The following is an 18568-nucleotide window of genomic DNA, read 5'->3' as shown; positions in this document are numbered from 1 at the left end:
TCACCCAAATATTTAAATATTTCAGGGAATCGTAATAGACTAGCATATAGAACTCTAAGATAGAGGGGAGCTGGTACCCTAATAGTCAGGGTAAGTGTGTTGTGTTGGGGATGTATTTGTGTAATCCCCTAGGGTATGTTATTGATTTTGGAGATGTATATTACGTGTATATATGGTTGGATAGTTCTCTGGTAGCTTTATTCTGGATGGTATGTAAATTTTAACTTCCGCTATTAGGTATGTTTGTATGAGATAGTCTGATTACCCGGTACCCTATTTTGAGTTGGATTATGTTGATATGGTATCAGAGTTTGTGACGTGGTAGATGATTGACTTATTGATTATTGTTTTTTTTTTTATAAAAAAGATATGAAAATCGGGGCATCACAATTTTGTTGTTGTTGTTGTTGTTATTGTCTATCCATCCTTCTTGTTTGGAGTCATTTCCTTTTTTTTTTTTTTTTTTTTATTGGGGCTATTGGTGAGCATTCCGTTAACCTCAAAGGTAGCAGGTGATTTTAAGTAGTGTAGAGGAGGATCCAACATTATTTGTTTCCTAAGTTCTTAGAGTGATCTACGAGATCAGGGGAGACTAAAAGATAGGCAAAGGAGTCATGATGAAAGGTATGCTTTGGTTGCTTTTGGGAGGAAATGGGTTTAGGGTCGTTTTCATTTTAGATATCCCCTTTTGTTTTTTAGTTAAGGATATATGGTTTGTTTAAATCCATGTTGCCTTCAAGTTCTTTTTTTCTTTGCTATGACTTCATTTTCACTCGGAATCTTGGCAATCCATTTCTTTTTATTGGAGCATTGCTTGGAGGTACGTCCAAAAGTAGAGCAATTAGACCATTTAGTGGGCTTTTAGGCACCTTCGACATCAATTGTGTAGATTTCGTTATTTGGCATTCGAAGGTTGACAAGTAAGCTAGGTCAACATTTGTATCGACTTTTAGTGGGCTTCCAATAGTATTCAACATCGATTGTGTAGATTTTCCCATTTGGCATTCAAAGGTTGATAAACTTTCAATGCAAATTCTTACAAAGGATAGGTTTCTTATCTATTTAGTGTGTTGCAATATGGGGTTTACCAATTGCTCTTGCAATGTAACTTACCACTAACAAGGTTCAATAAACTAGTTGAATTGTGAAGAATTTGACCCAGGTTTTTGTTTTTGTCATGGTGTAGGTTAGAGAGTTCAATTAGAATACCAATCTATGAGGAGCATAAGTATCCAACAAACTTGGCCATGAGGGCTTCACCCCATTTTTCAATGCCCAGCTCAAAGACTCTGCTTTGGGGATCCACAGGGTTTTTCACTTTTGGTTGCTTGGGTTTATGATATTCTAGTTCAAAGCCAGTAGAGGACTCGAGTCCAAAGAGGTTTCTTCCATTCATTTCGTAGCCCTAGCATGCCTGTATAATTTATTACCATTATGATCCGTCCACTTCACAGCCCTAGCTATGAAATTTCTCCCCAATTCTATTGTTGGCTATCCCCAATAAGCCCTTGATTCCTCCCAATAAGCCACCGCCTCAAGAACTCTACAGGTATTAATCTTAATGAGTCAACTAGAACAAGTACAAAAAGCATTGCTCAACAAAGAGGCTTCTCCCGTCCGTTTCACAACCCTAGGATGCTTGTAAAGTTATCACCATTATTTTCTTTGTTGAGCAATGCTTTTTGTCTGTGTTTGGAATCAACTCATTAAGATCAATACCAATAGAGTTCTTGAGGAGGCAAATTGTTAGGAATCAACGGGACAGAAAAGGGGAGAAATTACATACATGCACCAAGAGAATTCCCATGCTGAAGAGATTTTTCCCTCTTCAACCATATTTTTCATAGTTATTTTAGACTCAATTGATCTTGAACAATAAAGGGAAGAATCAAGAACACCTATGACAGCTTGACAAATATGAGGAAAAAAATAAAATAAAATTTTGCAAAACAAAATATTCATAGTAAATTATCAAAGAATGAAAAATTTTACATATCAACATTTAATTTATCTTAGTATTTAATAAAATAAGAACTATTCTTTTTAATATTTGATAATGAAAGAAAATCCTAATCCCAAACCAGAGTTGTCAATTTTTTTTCAGGCAGACTCAGCAAAAATAAATAAATAAATAAATAAATAATTCTCTACGCAGGGTGTCACTCCTAAATGCAGCCATACCCATACATGCAATAGGGAGTCCTTTTTTTAATTTCGATTTACTATTAAAAGTAGTAGCCTCTGCATTTGCCGCGAGTGTTTACTGTTTATAGGTCTTGCTTTGCCCCCTCTATCGAGGAGAATGAAAGGCATTATACCAGTCATGTAACATGAAAACAGAAACCACAGCCAAAAACATTACTAAATAAACAATTGAAGAAGCATGATGTCTCTACAACTGACCTAGCTCCAGAATTATTCATGAAGCAAACTCATGAGCTAGAAGGGAAAAAGAAATAGTTCGGTAGTAGAACGCGACACCTGCTTTCCCAGCTTGCGCTATCAAACAACCTTTGAATGGTACATTAAAAGGGTCCATCAATATGAGCAAGCTCATCAATTTCAACTATAATTTAATTACATTAATTACTTTAGCTACAGAAAAATTAAGCATAATACATGAATAAACTACTTCCTGAAGCACAAGCAATCAAGTTTGTTCTAGGATGCCATGCAAGATGTAGCAGCTTGGTGCTCAAGTCACAAACAAGTTCATTGTTATAGGAGTTTTCATGCCCTGAAATTACGAGACAGCAGAGATAAGCTGGAAAGAAGCAGAAAGCATTTTAAAAGCTACATGAAAAATAATTTGGGAACTTCTAACCTTGTCTGGAAAACACACGTGTAAGGTTGCTTAATGAAGACCTTCTAGCCTGAAGAGCAGCATGGGGTTGTTGCTTCCTGTTCTCGTGTTCAGAAATAAGAAAGCCGCCAATAATATTATTAAAATACTATTGATGTGACATGTCAAAAGCAACGTCCTGTTAATGCGCTATAATTGGTAGCTTTAAGATACAACTGATGACATGAACACGTTGGCAGCTCCATTTTTACACAAATCTCTCTACAATTGTCATATTTGCTAGATTCCGAAAGACATTGCTTCTATTTTGCCAAAGGTGGGTATTTTAGTCGCAATAAACCAGTTACAAACAGATTTCCTTGCTGAACCATGCAACATGGTAACCACTTGGCACAATAAATTTTCTAAACTAGCAATTTACAGCTTTCATGGACATTACAATTGTGAGTTGCTTTCATCATCTTCGCTTAATGTAAAGAGGCGTGCCCAAACAGTGGGGCTTACTTCCGCAGGAAGACAAATATAATCTGCAAAATTACCTAAAATGGAATGAGAAGAAAAGGGCAATCCTACCTGTTCAGATTTTTGCCAGCCTCAATTGTCATCCCTTGCTTGCTTCCTCCGCGATGGGAGAAAATGCGCAGAAGATTGCTAAGTCAAAGGAAAGGAAATTATTCAGTTTATTAAAGCTGCACTATCTCATGCATTAGTCGTAGGTGCCAACTGGCAACTGCCAAGCATTTCAGTTAAAAGGACAAACCTATATGATCCAGTTGCAAAATGAAGTCCATCTCCACTGAGGCAGCACTCAAACTTATCAAATATGGAATCATTATTGTACAAATCACTTAACTGAATAGCACATGGCGAGTTGTTAGCTACAGGAAGATCTAGGCATGGAAATTGCTTTCTAGTTCATCAACAAAAACAATATAAAAAAAAATATGGGGTGGAAAAATATATGCAGCAAACCAAATTAAAAGTTTACACCTTGCTTATTGGACAAATTTCTCTGTTTCAGACTCATTAATTACCCCTTCAAGAATTTGACTTGGTGCATTCTTAGAAGGAATCAATGTAAAAAGGATGCTCCAATTTCACTTCAATTATTTTCTATCTTACCCATATTACATTCTCTCTCCAGCACGCTATACATGTCAACAATGAAAGACACTAGCAGGTCATTTGCATGTGTACGGTGTCATCTTGGCTTCAGATTTTGTCATATCATTAATAAAAGTTTGGAAATTCCAAAGCTTTGAATAGTCCATGCTGATAAATTAATGTCTTCATGAACTATGGAGATTCCTGTAATTCTAATCTTGAGGAGCTCATCTAGCCAAATGTTTAAATAAATGTAGTAGCAGAGAATAAGCTGCTTTTCAAAAATCAGACGATCTTAATTAAATTTTAATGGGGCAAACTGGCATATTTTAAATCTAAAAGTTAAGAAGCATGATCATTCAAACCCCCCTCCCCCTCGCTTTACAAAAATAATAATGGGAAAAAACACCTGCTGGTAAATTTTAAAATTAAATTCGAACATAGCCTTGTCTCAATATGCATGCCTGTTGCTACCAGTTCTGTTAGCTCTACAGGTAATACTTGATTTTAGAAAATATGGAAGTCATAGGTCAGAAAATTGAGCACTTCATGAATAAATAAAGCTTGAAACACTCAACTTGCCGGAATTGACTCTTGAGCCAGAGGATCAGTCTTCTTCTATTTCTATTGAGCTAAAGGCGACTTTTTGAGTCCCCTGTCTCAATAAATTAAAGTGAACAGAAATATGCGAACACACCATTTGGGTAGCAAAAAGAAATGCTCCGCTTTGCTCATGGTTCTAAGATGGTGGTAAAGAAAGTTGAAATGGAAACTTAAAGATGAATGTAATAAGGAATAGAAATTGTCAAAACCATCGACACTCTTATAAAGGTAAATTTGACAAATAACAATCATACTGTCAAATATTATCATATTACATAATAGCATATCTTTATCACCAGCAGTCATAAAAATGTCTCACCTTAGGTTGTAGGTGCTCATGGATTTTGTAAACTGCAACTGGAGAAGTCTCCATGCGTATATCCCACAGCTGAAACAAGGACAAATCATTGGTTGAAATTAAAATGCGAAGTGAAGAACCTATCTGTTCTCTTCAAAGTCATAAAGAAGTGAGGCACAAGAAAACATCCTAATGTTAATAGATGAAACCAAAATCAGGACAATAGTTGTTGTCATCCACACATAGAGATAGATATCCAAACATCTCCTGCATGATTCTAAATAGCAGTAGAGGTTTAGTAGCATATTAGTAATGGGTGTAATGGAAAGAGGGGGTAGCAGGTGTTAAGAGCCATGAATTTTTTTCAAGCATGCACAACCTTCTCTCTAGATTTTTAGATTTGCGTGTTTTTAGGCTCTAGTACTGCTATATGAGATTGTTAATGTATTTTGGATTTATCCAACTTATTATGTTGGGTTCAAAATGTTTTGGACAGAAAAATTTGATTTCTTTTTTCATTTTTCATTACTTTATGACAATAGACATGAACAGATAATTGATTAATCATATATGTGATAAATTAATGAATGGAACATATTAGACTTGCAATATGATATACTCTATGAATCTATTAGGCACATAAACGATGCAAAATTAAACAAGTTCCATTATTTTATTAGTTAAATTCTTAAAATCCTGAAAATATTTGGACAAACAAGCTATATTATATTACCTAAGCTACAATTTACAACATTGTAATCACATAACTTATCACCAAAAATACATTATTAAGTTGAAAAAGTTAAAAACTAGAAAAAATAAAGATGATTAATGTCAAATAATATAGATAAAAATACTAAATTACTAATGTATAAAATATAAAATAAACTTTTTTAATAAAAAAATTGTTAGTATCAACCTATTAATTGATGCATCTCTAGCGAGTATTTACAAAAAAAATATAAAATTCAACATTGCTATCGTCTTTGCTATAAAAATCCTCTCCTCGCTTATCTAATCGAGATAGATTTATGAAAGGAAAAATGAAAGAAATAAGTAGCGAGGTAAATAAAACAAAAAATAAAAAATAATTTCATGTTGTAACAATCTTGCAGCAAGTCTAGAGCTCCTGTAATATGGAAACCATCACACAACGACGGTAGTTTGCAGCAGCCAGTACAGCTTTGATTTTTATTTCCACCCCAAGAGCAGGGTGTAAACATAATGATATCAGGACCCCAAAAATACATTTAATGGCATTATGTAATGTTTGTGGCTACCATGTAAAACCATAGTCACAAATACCTTTTTCCCGAACTTTAGATTGGTAGATCTAAGCCAAGCAGGAAGTGAGCATGATAAGCAAAGAATCCCAGAAGAAAATGGGAAAAAAAATAAGGAAAAAACCTGGTTTTGTGGCTGTCAAAAGCATCAGGATCTGTGGCAGGCCATTATGGCCCAAAACAGAGTCATAATGCAATTCTTGTTATGGCTGCGGTTACAGCTGGTTATGAACACAAGGTGTAGGATGGGAATCCGGTTATTGGATGGGTCGCTTTGACCCTATTTGGAAATTGATTCCAAAGAAAGGTCAAAAGCTTGTTGGATCCTAATCCTAGATGTGCCTAGTCTAATTATTCGTTATGCATTAACATTATAAGAAAAGGGACAGAAAAAGAGAAATGTTTTGGGCATTTGCAATATGATTTGAGGTAGTAAAAAAAAGCCTGGTACTCCAATTTTTAAAGGATGTTACTTATTGAGCAAAATAGCAGAAAAGGATTTTTAGAACCTGCCCCTCCTAGTGGTAATTCAGATTTCAATATTCCCAAGAACGTGATGCCTATGGCATCAGATTCCCATATTTATTTGGGCACTGAAATTTTATGTGGCAGGAATTTTGATATTCTTTGGAATGAAGGATGAAGGATTTTTTAGAAGAAGAATAACCATTCTTATTGAAATTCAAGAAACACGATTACAAGATAAATAGTAGAGGAAGACCATCAAACTAGGAACGCCACAAAATCAGCAAATCAAGTCAGCAGATCTCTAGGCTAGAAAACAGGAAACTGCAACTACTAGAATCTGAAATAGTAATTTCAGATTTTATTCAAAAAATAGAATTTCCTAATTTATTCCCTATAAATCTGACACCTCCCCTCAAGTTGGAGTGTAAATATCTATCATGCCCAACTTGGTTACAAAGAGCTCAAAACTAGGTCTGAAAAGTCCTTTGGTCAAGATATTGGCTATTAGTTTAGTAGGAACAAAAGGCATGCAAACAACTCCACTATCAATCTTCTCATTTATGAAGTGTTTGTCAATCTCTACATGCTGCGTGCGATCATGTTGTACTGGATTTTGAGCAATACTTATGGCAGCTTTGTTGTCACAATTCAACTTCATTGGCATGTTCACCGGCATCCACGGCTCTTCAAGAATTCTCTTCAGCCATAGCATCTCACAAACTCCATTAGCCATAGCCCTATATTCTGCCTCGGCACTGCTCCTTGCAGCCACATTCTGTTTCTTGCTTCGCCATGTGACCATATTTTCCCAAACATAAGTACAGTATCCTGACGTGGATCTCCTGTCAATAACTAAGCCTGCCCAATCTGCATCAGCGTATGCCTCTATGTTCTGCTGTGTGGTCTTCTGGAAGAGTAAACCCTTGCCCAGTGTACTTTTCAAGTATCTGAGAATCCGATAAACTGCTTCAAGATGTTTCTCGTAGGGTGAATGCATAAACTGGCTTACCAAACTCACTAGAAAAGCAATATTAGGCCGTGTATGTGATAAGTAAATTAACTTTCCCACTAACTTTTGATACCAAGTTATATTCACTGGATCCCCTTCCTTGTCATCTCCAAGTTTCTGATTAGGATGGAGTGTCTGCTGACCTACAACCGCTCATCCCAGTCTCCTTATGGAGGTCAAGGACATAATTCCGTTGGAGACAACAATCCATTACTTCAACCGAGCAACCTCCATTCCAAGGGAATACCTCAGAGATCCTAAGTCTTTGATCTCAAATGTTGATGAGAGGGAAGTCTTCAATCGGTTCATCTCAAGTACGTCATCTCCAGTGAGAATTATATCATTTACATGCACAATCAGTATCGCTATCTTCCCATCGTGTGAATGTCTTATAAGCATCGTATGATCACCTTGCACTTGAGTATACCCCTAAATTTAACAAACTGAGTGAATTTCTCAAACCAGGCTCTTGGTGACTGTTTTAACCCATATAAGGACTTCTTCAGTTTACACACCTTTGTGCCAAACTTTTCACCAAATCCTGGAGGTGCATCCATGTACACTTCTTCCTCCATGTCTCCATTAAGAAATGAATTTTTTACGTCCAACTATTGTAGGGGCCAGTCACGATTAGCTGTAAGTGAAAAGAACTCTTACAGAGTTTAGCTTTGCGATTGGGGCAAATGTCTCCAAGTAATCAATGAGTGAATCCCTTGGCGACCAATCAAGCTTTATACCGTTCTAGAGAACCATCAGATCTATACTTGACTGTAAACACTCATTTGTATCCTACAATTGTCTTTCCTCTTGGTATATCAACTAACTCCCACATGCCATTTTTTTCAAGGGCTTTCATCTCCTCAAAGACAACCTCCTTCCACTCAGGACTTTCAAAGCATCCTGCAATGTAGTAGGAATCTCCATACAAGACAATTGTGAGGTAAAAGCACGAAAAACAGGTGAGAGATTTTATATGACACATAATTGGAGAATGGATGTTGGGTACAAGAGCTCACACTCTTCTAGACAGTAAAGGGAATGGATGTTGGGTGCAAGAGCTCACACTCTTCTAGACAGTAAAGGGAAGTTCAGAATTATCAAACTCAGGATTGGAACCAGACTTGGGTTAAGAACTAGAGGACTCAGAACTTGAAGATGAAATGGACTTAACATGAGGTAAAGGCTCGGTGAGGACATTACCTGGAGGGTTTGCGGATTTTGGACAGTGTAGAGGATTGGAAGACCCTTTCTTTCGAGTTGTCCTATGCCGCGAGTAGACAATGTCAAATAGTACCAACATTGTGGTGTGTTTTTCTGTTTCTCCTTTGTTAGTCATTATAGGATCATGAACATCATGAGATGACACTGTAGGAAGACCTACCTTTTTAGTATCTAAAAAACTAGACTCACTTTCTCCTGGTATAATAAAGCTTGGGTCTTCAGGTTGAATAATCAAAGTTGGAGAAGGATCATTTTGCGAGTCTTTAGTTTGGAAAAAATCATGAAACACAGCTGAATCTTTGTTTTGGTTCCCTCCTTGAAGATGAGGAGTAAAATAAGGATGTGATTCAAAGAATGTAATGTCCATGGTAACAAACATTTTTTTGTAAATGGGTTCAAAGCACTTATACCCCTTTTGAGTGGGAGCATAACCAACAAATACACATTTTGTGGCTTGGGGTTCAAGTTTTCCCTGATTATGACTATGAATATGAACAAAAGCGGTACAACCAAATATCTTTAGTGGTAAATAAGAAGACAACTGATTTGTTGGATAAAACTTATGAAAAACATCAAAAGGTGTTTCAAAGCTTAAAACCTTATTAGGCATTCTATTTATGAGATATGTAGCAATAAGAACGGCTTCACTCCAAAGATATTTAGGTACCTGATTGGTAAAAAGCAATGCCCGAGCTACTTCCAATAAGTAGTTTTTTCTTTCAACCAAACAAGTTTGTTGTGGAGTGTCGAAACAAGAGCTTTGATGAACAATTCCTTTTTCAAGAAAGAATTGGTCCAAAATGGTTTTGAAATATGCTCGACCATTATCACGGCGCAATATTTGAATATTTTTTTGAAATCGTGTTTGTACCATGGTGTAAAATTGTTTGTAAATTGTTTCCACTTCAGATTTTTCCTTTATCAAGTAAGCCCAACTTAATCTCGTGTGATCATCAATAAAGGTCACAAACCATTTTTTGCCAGAATACGTAGATGTTCTACATGGGCCCTAGATATCACTATTAATCACAATAAATGGTGTAGTTGGTTTGTAGGGTTGGATGGAAAAGGATGCACGATGATGTTTAGCAAACTGACAAACTTCACATTGAAAAGGACTTTTATTCCGAAATAAATTGGGAAACAAGTATTTTAAATATTGAAAACTAGGATGGCCTAACCTATAATGCCATAACATGATATCATTATCTTTGAAAACAGAAACATAATTTAAGCAAGTACTTTGACATTGTCTACTCGAATTAGGTCCATTGTCAAAATAATAGAGTCCATCTTTTTCCTTAGCACTGCCAATCATCATCCCCATGGTCAATTCCTAAAACTCACAATAAGAAGAGTAGAAATTAGCTTGACATTGATGATTAGAGGTAATTTTACTGATGGACAACAAATTGCAAGACAAATTTGGAACATGGAGCACATTATGGAGAGTTAACAACAAAGTGAGTTTGATAGTTTCTATCCCGGCAATTACCAAGAGTGAACCATTTGCAATTTTGACCTTTTTATTGCCTGCACACGGACTATAGGATGAGAACAGTTTCGAGCAACTAGTTATATGATCAGTTGCGCCAAAATCAATTATCCAAGAACAAATAGAATTAGGAATAACACCTAAAAACGCAGTAGCAAGAGAGTTACGCTTCTATACCAAAGAACAAGACGAAGTTAAGGACAATATTGGAGAATGTAACAATTTGTACAGGTGCTCTAATTGCTCCTTGGTAAAAGGAATTGCATCCGAGTTGGTAGAAGGCTCCTGACTCTCTTTAGCAGTGGCCTTGTAGGCGTGATTGTCACATTTGGATTTTGGCTTCCAATTTGCTAGTTTACCATGAAGCTTCCAACATGTCTCCTTCGTATGCCATGATTTTTTGCAATGCTCGCACCATGGTTTCTTACGCCCATTGAGTTTTGTAACCGTGAGAAAAGGGGCTGAATTTTAGGACTAGTAATCGGCAAATACAGACTTGGGAGGAATAGTGGGATTGGACGGAATGGTTTTGGAAGTATCGGAAGAGCCCGTAGGATTTCTTTGGGCGCCGGTCATCGCTGACTTATACGGCATCATTAGAAGAAAGAACAAAATAGAAAAAGAGCACAAGGCTCTAATACCATGAAGGATTTTTTAGAAGAAGAATAACTATTCTTATTGAATTTCAAGAGACATGATTACAAGATAAATAGTAGAGGAAGACCACCAAATTAGGAAGGCCACAAAATCAGCAAATCAAATCACCATAAAATCAGCAAATCAAATCAGCAGATCTCTATGCTAGAAAACAAGAAACTGAAACTACTAGAATCTGAAATAGTAATTTCAATTTTTATTCAAAAAATAGAATTTCCTAATTTATTCCCTAAAAATCCGACAAAGGTTCTTTTACAAAACATGGACATCCAATTCTCAACCTCAACAGGTAAGTTTCATGGGAATCTCATTCTCATGAGAATCCTACTTTTGGAATCAAATTGCCCTTACTATTTTGTTCGATTGGATATCAACGCCCTGATTATATATTATTGCTATACAATATTATTATATTTAAATAATTAAATTATTAATAAAAATTAAAATATTTTTATTATGTTATAATAATATAATATACCTATTAAAATTTGGAAATCATATTGCTCAATTATGTCCATGATCGCATAAATTGGCGGAAAAGGATTCATATAGCCGACCCCACTTAGTGGGACTAAGGCTTGGTTTTGTTGTTGTTTATATTGCTCAATTATTTCGGTTAATTGGATTAGTTAGTGTTGGCTTTTTATATTTTATGATTGTCAAAAGTTTTTCAGGAGATGGATTCAATTAGATATGTATTCTTAGAAGGTCTTGTGTTGAAAATATAATTATTCTTCATATATTGTTAATACACATGTCAAGGTCATAATGGTTTCTTGAAATGCATGTCAAGAGTACAATGTCATCTTATTGAAATGCAAACCAAGTAAAATATTCCCAATGAGCCAAGCATCTCATTCCCAAGAATGAGATTCCAAGGAATGTAATTGCATGGAAATATTTTTTATGCTGCAAAACAGACGCTCCTAAGGCTTTTGTTGTGTTGTTAAATGTAAATTTTAATAGCTAGAAGACCTTTAGATTCATGTAATCACGGCTTAATATGTGCCTTCCATCCGTTGCAAACTTTATATTGGAGATGGATGATATGATTTCTGTGAAAAATGATTTAAAGCTGCGGGACTCCCCATCTCGTAATCTGCATAAACAAGTTTCAAATGCCAAGTATCAGCATATCACAAAAATGTGGAATAATAGAATCCACTGACAAGGAAAAAAAAGCTTACAAATGGGGAATAGGAAATCATAAAATGAGCTAAACATACATCATTGCACCGTGATCACATAATGCTGACTGCCGCATGTCAACTAGACGAATGAAACCTCTTGAACTGCTGTATGCGAGCAGATTACAATGAAATGGATGGAACTCAGCTGATGTTATCACCTCTGAATGAATTTCAACATGCCAATTAGCAAAAGATAGCCGACTTAGAAATAGAAAGTGTAAAATAAATTTTGGAGTGAAAAGTAAAATCTTGTGTATGTTTTAGTATGTGGGAGCATATTATATTACATTTTGCCACTATGATATCAGCATCCAATTAACTTCCACTAGATAGGCTCGGGTAGACGGCTATATGATAGCACTTCTACCATTTTGCACGACCTAGGGCAATATTCTCTAGAAGTTGGAGAGTGGTGAAATCCTTACTATCTGATCAAAATTATTCTAGGTCTACCCCTTCCATTCCTACCACCATGAACAACACTCACTCACTCCTTAATAGTGCTATATTTTACCTATGTTGCAATTGCCCAAACCTACTTCATTGCCCTTCTCCAATTTTCATTTTCTACCACCTTAATTTTTTGTATATCTTCTTAGTTACCCGCCATTTTGATCCATATAGCAACGCTGATCATCTCATTAATTTTAAGGGTAAAGCCCAACAACACCCCCTAATTTTTCAGATATGACACTCCACCCCTGGATTTTGAAAACTACCACAAAACCTCCCGAAATTTCATTTTATTGACAAAATTAACCTTCCATTAGTTGATCATTAGTCAACCGTCAAGTTTCGTATAAAAATAAATAAATTTTATTCTTAATAAAATGATAATTTTACCCTTTCATTCAATTTTGATAAGATAAATTAAGAAAACTATATTAATTTAGCAAATTAAGTTGTAAAAGTTAGTTAATTGATTGTAATATGTTTTGAAAATTAAACTTATAGGTGAATCGAACACCCAACGACTAGACCAGGTCAATCGGTTGACATAAACATGACAACATAATTAAATTATGAAAAAACAATAAATAATACGAACCATTCAAAAAAAAAACTTAAATAATTAAATTGAAAATTACTTAAATAATTATATTGTTACAAAATATTTGCTATATACATTTTATGAAAATAAATGACTGAACATATCTTTAACAAGTAAAACATAGTTCAAAGAAGTCAGCCCAGATCATATGATTGGTCGAATTGTGGCTTGCTTTCTAGGCCTGGTTGAATATTATATTTAATAACATAAAAATTTGAATAAATTTAGAAAAGGTCAGTGAATTATTCACTTAACATTCATACTTTACACAATTAAGAACATACATCCAATTTTACATTTGAATTTATAAAAAATGAATTAAAAATTTTTAATTGATCTTTTTTTAACACTATGTTTGATAAGTTACTTTGAATTTAAAAATATTGAACTATATTTTATTTGCTTATATGACGTGTTTAGTCATTACTTTTTTACAAAAAATTACATCTAACAAATATTTTGTAACACTATAATTATTACGTATTTTTTATAATTTACTAGTAATTTTTATCTTTTCATATATTTTTCAAGAATTTTGAAATAATAATAGAATTTTTTTTTTTGGTATGCTAATGCCAGTTGGTTGATCCAATGTGATTATACTGGATAGACCAGTTAAGAACCAGTTAGGTGTTCGAGTCGCTTAATTAGTTTTGAAGATATTATGCTGACCAATTTTTTCAATTTAATTTAATAAAATCGTGCCATTTGAAAATATCATTTTATTATGACTAAAGTTCATTTTTTTTTTCCACATATACTTAAAGGTTGACTGACGATCAACTAATGGAAGGTTCATTTCGCCAATAAAATGAATTCTTAAGGGATTCTTTGGTAGTTTTTGAAAACACAGGGGGTAAAGTGTCATTTCAGATTACTCAAGGGGTGTTGTTGGATTTTACCCTAATTTTAATGACATTCTATAATCATACAACAAGTTCGACGTACTTCTATTTTACCTGACTTTAATTCTACGAATTAAAACTTTTTTTATTTCTACTTCAACTAGCATAATAGATTCAAAGTATTAGAACCTACTAGCACTAAGAATTTATAAACCATCAAGTTTAATATTTTCTTTGATATTCATCCTAAAACAACCAAAATTACATTCTCATGTATTTTGCTTTATTTTTGCTGATTTTTAAATCTCTAGAGTCTAAAGGTTCTCTCCCTAATTCCAACTTAGATCCTACTCCAACCAAGGACTAAGATTTCGATTTTAACTTTCTTGAGTCTCAACTTATGGAAGTTTAGATTTCGATTTTGATTTAAACAAATATTTGAAATTTAAAATGAATTATGGAAATTGAGAATGAAGTACTGAGAAATATTAGAATAAATGATTTTGAATAATTTAGAGACAAATTTAGAAACCCCAAAAATTGCACCTTCTCGAAGATCAAAAATAAACTTAGAAGGCTTAAATTTAGAATTGATAAATGAAGAAAAGGCTAAATTTTGCAATTTATTAAAACAAATAAAGTTCATGGATTTAAGTTCACCAAAAAAAAGAGTAAAAATATGGAAAAGTTATATGACTGGATGATATCCCAGTCGAAGTTTGGAAATGCCTAGGTGATAATGGAATTATTTGGTTAACTAATTTATTTAACAAAATTATAAGAGCTAAGAAAATGTGAGATAAGTGAATGAAAAGCACTTTTAATACCTATATACAAAAATAAAGGAAATATCCAAAATTATAATAACTATCGTGAAATTAAAATTATTAGTCATACAATGGAACCATAGAAAATGGTAATTGAACAATGATTAAGGTTATAAACGAAGTTTTATTTTATGCTTGGGATATTTATGTCTAGGATGAACACTTACTGTAAAAAGTGCTTTTCTAGAACCACTATTTTGAAAACTATTTAAGTGAATTTTGAAATGCAATCTAAGATAGTTTTTTGGCCACTTATAAGTGGCACTGTTCATAGGCGGGGTCAATTTTGTAAATATAAGAAAATTTAGTGGCTATTTTATAATTTAAAAAATACATTAGAAGATAATCATATATTATTTTATCATGTATTATAATATATTAATTATTAATGAAACATAATTTAATTCCGGAATGAAGAAGAAAAACCAAAAAGTACTAATTTAATTAATAATATTATTTTAACATAAACTAATATGATAATTGTATGATATAAATATAAATTAAGAATAAGACTATTGCTAATAAAAAAAATAATATTAATTATTTTTAACTTCATAAAAATATTTAAATGTTAATTAAAAATAAATAGTTAACATAATTACTAATTAAATTGTTAATTAAAATTAATCATATATTATTTTATTTAGTTAATTAAATTAATATTAAATAAACTAAAAATTTTAATTTAGTTATGAATACAAGTTTAACATAAATTAATGTGATAATAATATGTTACAAATACAGATTAATAATAAGATTATTGTTAATTAATAAATAATATTATTATATTATTTTAATTAATAGAAACAATTTAAATTTTAATTAGAAGATTAATATAATTATCATTTAAATTTTTAATTATAAAAATATTAATATTTTTATTAAAAATATATTTAAAAATACATATTCATTATTACAATTCAATTCTAGATTGAACGAGAACTATTTATTCGTTTAAATTAACATTAAATTAATTAAAATTTAAAATTCAATTAATAATATTATTTCTAACATAATTTAATATGATAGTCATATGGTATAAATATACATTAATAACAAGAGTATTATTAATTAAAAATAATAATCTTATATTATTTTTTAATATAAAATATTTACATTTTAATTATAAATAATTACATATGAAAATTTCTTAAATTAAAATATTAATGTTTGTAATCTAAAATACATTTAAAAAATAATCATATAGTACCCCTATAATAAAAGTAAGTATCCAAATATCACTTATTTTAAATGCAATCAAACACCGCTTATAATTTTCAACACTTTTCCAGTTCAACAGTTATTAAATTCAACACTTTTTTTAAAAAGCACTTCCGTATAAATGATTACAAACGATCCCTAAGTGTTCAACAAATTATGTATCTTTTAAGAAGATTAATAGAAAAGTTTAAGGAAACTAAGAGGGGTTGCACATCGTTTTTATTGACTTGAGAAAACCTATGATAAGGCATCTAGAGAATTTCAATGGCAGATTCTAGAAAAAAAAGGAGTATACAATACCTATATCGATGTCATTAAGGATATGTATGATACTTCAATAATTAGCATTAGGACTACAAGTGGAGAGTCTTAAGAAATTTCCAATCACAATAAGTGTACATCAAAGATTTGCTTTGAGCCCTTCTCTTTTTGCTTTAGTAATGAATAAACCTAATTGGAGTATTCAAGATGAGGTTCCATGGAGATGATATTGTTTTTATTGATGAAACTAGGGAATCTAAGTAAGAACTATAGAGAGAAGCTTTTGAATCAAGAGGTTTTAGGATAAGAAGAAATAAAACAAAATATATGAAATGTATTTTTAGCCGTGGTAGGAGGAATATTGGAGAAAAGATTAAACTTGATGGCCAAGAAATTAACAACATCATCAGATTTCGATACCTTGGATCTATTATCCAAGCTAAAGGAGAAATTGACAATGTAATAGAATGAGTTAAAGAAGGGTAGGTAAAGTAGAGAAATGTTTTGGGCATGTTGTGTGATTGTAGAATAACTTAGAATTAAAAGGAAAGATTCATAGGATAGCGGATGCTATATGGATCAAAACGTTGAGCAACTAAGAAATAACATATCCAAAACGTAAAATTTTTTGAAATGAGAATGCTAAGACGGATGAATGGTATAATGTTAAAAGATAAATTAAGGAATGAACATATTTGTGGTAAGTTATGCATGGCACCTAAAGATAAGATGAGGGATGGGTAGCTAAGATGGTTTAGACGGTGGCAATGTTGGCCAAATAGTGCACGAATAAGGAAGAGTAAGCTAATGCCTATTAGTGACAGTAGAAGGGATAGGGTATTCCTAAAATAAATTGGAATGAGATGGTAAGGTAATAGCCCTCAAATTGTCAAAGGAAATTGCCCACGATTGTGTAAATTGGAAGAGAACTCATGCATCTGATTCCACCTAGTGGGGCTTCCCTTGGTTTGCTGTTATTGTTTTTGGGTGGTGTGCGCAAAATTTCAGGAGTTCCAACAAAAATTTTGGGGATTTCTGGGATATCAAAATACTGTGAAAAAGAAATTGGAGCCAGATTTCATTTTGAGCCCCCTTGATATCCCAAATTTAACCAAGACTCCACCTTTAGTTTCATCAATGAAGAGGATATCTTCAGCAAATAACAAACACCAAGGAACCCTATAGAGACTATTCCTTGTACATCCAGCTAAAGCAAAACGATAACAATTCAAAGCAAAACTTTGATGTACACCAATTGTGATAGCAAATAGGAGTAGGATAGTTGGAATGGGCAAAAAGAAAGAGAAATAATGAAGAGAGAGAGAGAGAGATAGAGAGAGAGAAAAGCGAATGAGAGAGAGGAAAGAGAAACCAGTTCTAGAATTCAAAATGATACTTGTCTCAAACATAAAAATGCTCAAGTATCTAAACCTGCAATTAACTAAAATGCTTATTCACAAAATAACTCAACATAATAGAAAATAAGACCAAAAAAAAAAACAAAAGGTAATACATGCATATTGTCCTAAATATATATTGAAAGTAAGCATGACATATGGCAGCCTTAATCATTTATTTGCATCAAGCTTTTGGAGGGCTCATTCAAGGCTTACTCAAACTACTACTCAATAGAATAAGAGCTTTGGTATGAGCTTATCACGATAGAGATAGGAAAAAGAGAAATTTTCGTCATTTGTGGATCACTCAGATAAATGCAATAATTTGCGAGAATGGAGTATCCTATAGTTATAGTAGATTAATACATGATCTGTACATGAACCAATTACTTCCTAATCGTAAAATACTTGCACAAATAGCTATATCAAATGAGGAAGAGAAAAAACCTAAGATTTCACTTGGTACTTTTGAACAAAAAATCAACCTAATTTATTTCATACCCTTCGCTCAATGAGAAAATGGGTCAAATTCTATAGGATCAAACCTATGGGACTTAAGGAATGAAGGAAGGGGGGAAAAAAAGACAGAGGGAAAAATAAGAAAATAATAAATAAAATGAAGGTGATCCTTCATCAAATTCCTTAGACTCTACAACCATAGTCCTAATACTAGTCATTACCTTATCACACATATCTTTAATAACATCTACATACCAATTATATACTCTTTTTTTAGAATCCACCACAGAATTCCCTAGGATAGGATATTCATAGGAATAAGAAAAGGGATTTCATTTTTAAACTAGATTTTGAGAAAGCCTACGATAGAGTGAGT

The 18568-nt window shown here is 32.9% G+C and overlaps 1 protein-coding gene across 1 annotated transcript in view; it reads right to left on the bottom strand.

Moving 5' to 3' along the window:
- Nucleotides 1-2348: 2348 nt before the first annotated feature.
- Nucleotides 2349-18568, bottom strand: part of LOC131146134 (serine/threonine protein phosphatase 2A 55 kDa regulatory subunit B beta isoform-like) — a 53925-nt gene continuing 37705 nt past the window's right edge. Inside the window, exons 8-14 of the mRNA XM_058095494.1 lie at nucleotides 12168-12291; nucleotides 11917-12040; nucleotides 4830-4898; nucleotides 3564-3655; nucleotides 3377-3454; nucleotides 2825-2901; nucleotides 2349-2737 (exon numbers count right to left, since the gene is read on the bottom strand). Coding sequence (XP_057951477.1) covers nucleotides 2607-2737; nucleotides 2825-2901; nucleotides 3377-3454; nucleotides 3564-3655; nucleotides 4830-4898; nucleotides 11917-12040; nucleotides 12168-12291 — 695 coding nt within the window. The 3' untranslated portion in view covers nucleotides 2349-2606. The remainder of the gene's footprint in view (nucleotides 2738-2824; nucleotides 2902-3376; nucleotides 3455-3563; nucleotides 3656-4829; nucleotides 4899-11916; nucleotides 12041-12167; nucleotides 12292-18568) is intronic.

This window comes from Malania oleifera, chromosome 13 (assembly GCF_029873635.1).
Source record: "Malania oleifera isolate guangnan ecotype guangnan chromosome 13, ASM2987363v1, whole genome shotgun sequence".
Classification (NCBI taxonomy): Eukaryota; Viridiplantae; Streptophyta; class Magnoliopsida; order Santalales; family Ximeniaceae; genus Malania; species Malania oleifera.
This window is presented reverse-complemented; position numbering and strand designations above follow the sequence as displayed.